This window comes from Chaetura pelagica, unplaced genomic scaffold (genome assembly GCF_000747805.2).
Source record: "Chaetura pelagica isolate M959 unplaced genomic scaffold, ChaPel_1.0 scaffold405, whole genome shotgun sequence".
Lineage (NCBI taxonomy): Eukaryota > Metazoa > Chordata > Aves > Apodiformes > Apodidae > Chaetura > Chaetura pelagica.
The window spans coordinates 5,435,016-5,438,418 of NW_009953489.1; the positions used below are offsets into that span (position 1 = coordinate 5,435,016).

Here is a 3,403-nt window from a genome sequence, read left to right on the forward strand (position 1 = left end):
ACCAGAACCCCCCCTCCACCCGGTATAGCCACATCCAGCCCAGGGCAGCACACCCCTGGGACCACTTTGTGTCCCCCCCTCAGTCCTGCCTGCAGGACCACATTTGCCACTGGCTGGGGCACAGGTCTGGGTCAGTACCAACAGGAGCATCCATATCCTCTGCTCAGCTCCTGTTTTAATTGCAGTGACCCCCCCGGGCTGAGCTGAGCCTTGCAGCAGTGCTGGGCTGCAGCTGTGACATTGCTCAGCCTGACCCCCACCCCCCCTTGACACTCACCTCTGGCTCTTTATTAAAGTAATCACGGGGTGACAGAGGGCAGAGGAGGCTCAGCATCCCAGGAGGCCTGAAAAAGTTGCCTCTTCACATCCTGTGGTCTTGAGAAGTCTTTGCAAACACCCCCTGCTCCTCCCAGCGCCCTTGAGCCTCCATCACCGCCCAGTAGAGCAACCACCCCTGGCACCAGCATCTCAGCCTCACAAGCAAAGGTGCCAAAACAGCTTCAGCATCATTTTTCATGTTCAGTGCATATTGGGAAGTGGTGGGAAAGATGAAGGATGCAGAAGAAAAGGCTGCATCAGCAGGACGAGGGCCATGGTGATGTTAAGTGACAGCTTCCAGCTTCACGGACACCTGCGGCGCCGGGAACGCGCACAGGGATGGCTTCATCCCGCTGCTCAGCACCCACCAGAGGGGTCCTGGCAGGGCTGGGGGCTTTGAACAGACACTGATGGATTTACACATGGGCTGGGACAAGCTGAAGGCAGCGGGTGAGACGAGCCAGAGGAACCATGTGCTGTTTCCAAAAGATGTGATGTATGTGTTGCCACAAACAGGGACCAGAGGCTTCTGCTGGTGAGGACACAGGAGCTGCTGGGGCCTCAGGATGGGCAGCACTTCTGGCTGAGGTGTTCACAGGTGACCAGGTGGGATTGGCACTTCCCAGAGACCAATTCTTGTGATGCTCCCAGTTTGTCTTCTCCATGGCAGAGCCTTGCTGTGATGGGGCTCAGAGGGACACTGTGGGACTGGGCCTGCAGAACCTTCCCTCACTGCCAGCGCTGCAGCAGCACAGGCTGGTGCTCCCACTTTTCTCTGGTTTTAACCCATTTTTCTGGGTTGGTGCTTCTGCAGGAGCCTGTCTCTGCCCTGTGAGCTCAGCGTGTCCAGGGGAGGCAGAGCGAGGGGGAGATAAATATTTCAGCCTTGCCTTTGATGAAGGGAAGGAAATCCTTTTTACTTAAGAGGGGGTGATGCATATTTGATGAGGAGAGAAGGAGCAAGGCAGGGCTGAGAGCCTGCAGGTGGCGGGTGCAGGCAGCATCCCGGTGCAGGAGGCAAGGAGGAGGCTCCCACATCCCTGCCTGCACCCAGTGGGTGCACAGGTGAAGCACAAGGAGGGACTGTGCACAAGAGATGATGAGGATGGAGCAGGAGAACAGGGAGGACACAGAACTTCCAGCACCCACCAGCCCAGTTTCCAGCTCCCTGGGGTTGAGGCCAGTGGGCAGCAGGCACCGAGGGCTCCTCCAACACCTTGAGCAACCACTGAGCTGTGCTGAGGCTCAGCCAACAGAGACGTGTCCCACACGCTTCCCTGGGCACTGCTCAGGCAATTGGCCTGTTTACAATCGCGGGTCAAAGCCGATTAAGAAGGAGCATCGGAGCCGCTTCCGCTGCCCTGGCAGCGCGGGAGCCAACGGGAAAATCAGCTCTGGGCCCCTGTCCAGCCACGCCATCCCCCTCTCCCTGCAAGCCTGATGAAAGCCCCCTTAAACAGGCTTAACCACAGCTTCTCAAGCGCTCAACCCCGGGATAAAAATTAAGGCTCTAATTCTAGAAGGTAAGTACAGCAGGATCAGAGCCGCGCCGGGGAGCGTTGCCGCAGCCTGGGCCAGGAACCCACAGCCCCAAAAATGCCTGCCTGGTGAAGGGCAAACCGGCCTGAAGCTCACAAACTGCATCTCCTCTGCATGCCAGGATGAATCCCTGCACATTCAGGAGGCTGTGAAGGAGCATCCCCGCAGTGAAGCAAAGGATGGCAGCCTCCTGGCTCAGCAGCACAGCCCGAGCCTGGAGTGCCTGATCAGGGTGAATGGGCCTGGAGGTTCAGCCCAGCCCCAAAACCAGGGTGTTCTGACCCCTTGGTTGCCAGCACACGGGGCAGAGCTTCTTGAATCAGAGTGCCCCATCCTGCGGCCACCATGGCCATGGGAGTGTGGCATTTGGTGGCCACTGGCAGGCTGGCTCAGTCAGGTTTCATGCAATTAATCCAGGGGTGCTTGATTAAGTTCAAATGGTCAGACCTGAAACTATGGATGAGAGGGGGTGAAGCACACAGGGCACACTGTGCTGGTAAGCAGGTGGGAGAGGAAAAGGGAAAGGTTTGGAGGAGAAAAGCTGTGCTGAGCCTCAAGGATCTGCCTGGGATGTGGGGACTCAGCAGGAGTCAGGGCAGTCAATATCCCACACTTAATTTCCCTGGGGTGACTAATGAGTCCATCACAGGGAAAATGCCTGATAACTGGGAGGAGAGAGCAGGGACCTGGGAGTTCACAGGGCACTGAGTGTCCCACCACCTGCAGGATGGTTTGGACTGACCTGGGCAGTATGTGCTGCAGGGACAGAGCTTGAGTCGTGTCATCCATCCATCCACCTGTCCATCCATCCGTACCTCCACTCCCATGTGCAGAGCACAGGCTGTTTCCTGCTCACAGCCTGGAGCCGGGTGCAGCGTTCCCACCATTCCCACGGCACCAGCCACTTTCCTACAGGAGCTTACTGGGGGTTTCCTGAGCTCTGCTCTGCTTTCCTGGTGGAGAAACCAGTGATGTGTTTTATCTGAACCAACTCACCCATCCCCAGGAGTCTGATAAGGCATTTCCCAAGGGACCAGCTCACCAGCATCCCTGTGTAATTGCTGGGTTAAACAGGGCTTAGCCTGTGTCTAAGGAGGGGTCAGCAGGGTGGGGAGCACGGGCTGCTTGGGGTGAGCACCCCCACAACTGACACTCCCCGTGTCCCTCCCCAGGTGTTCCAGCGGCGGGAGGACGGCTCAGTGAACTTTTTCCGTGGCTGGGAAGCCTACAGGGATGGCTTTGGGAAGCTGACAGGAGAGCACTGGTTGGGTACGTGGGGCTGGCAGTGCCCACTCCTGGGCTGGTTGGCAAAGCCTGGGCCTTCCCTCAGGAGCTCAGGGGTTTCCTTTGCAAAAGAAAAGACCCCAAGATGCAGAATCAATCACAGAATCACAGAATCTTAGGGGTTGGAAGGGACTTTAAAAGATCATCCTGTCCAACCCCCCTGCCAGAGCAGGGGCACCTAGAGCACATCACACAGGAACGTGTCCAGGGGGGTTTGAATGTCTCCAGAGAAGGAGACTCCACAGCCTCTCTGGGCAGCCTG

At 57.5% G+C, this 3,403-nt stretch overlaps 1 protein-coding gene across 1 annotated transcript in view; it reads left to right on the forward strand.

Moving 5' to 3' along the window:
* The window catches only part of FIBCD1 (fibrinogen C domain containing 1), a 26,961-nt gene that overhangs the window by 22,366 nt on the left and 1,192 nt on the right, over positions 1–3,403 (forward strand). Inside the window, exon 5 of the mRNA XM_009998986.1 lies at positions 3,030–3,126. Within this exon, the coding sequence (XP_009997288.1) occupies positions 3,030–3,126 (97 nt within the window). The remainder of the gene's footprint in view (positions 1–3,029; positions 3,127–3,403) is intronic.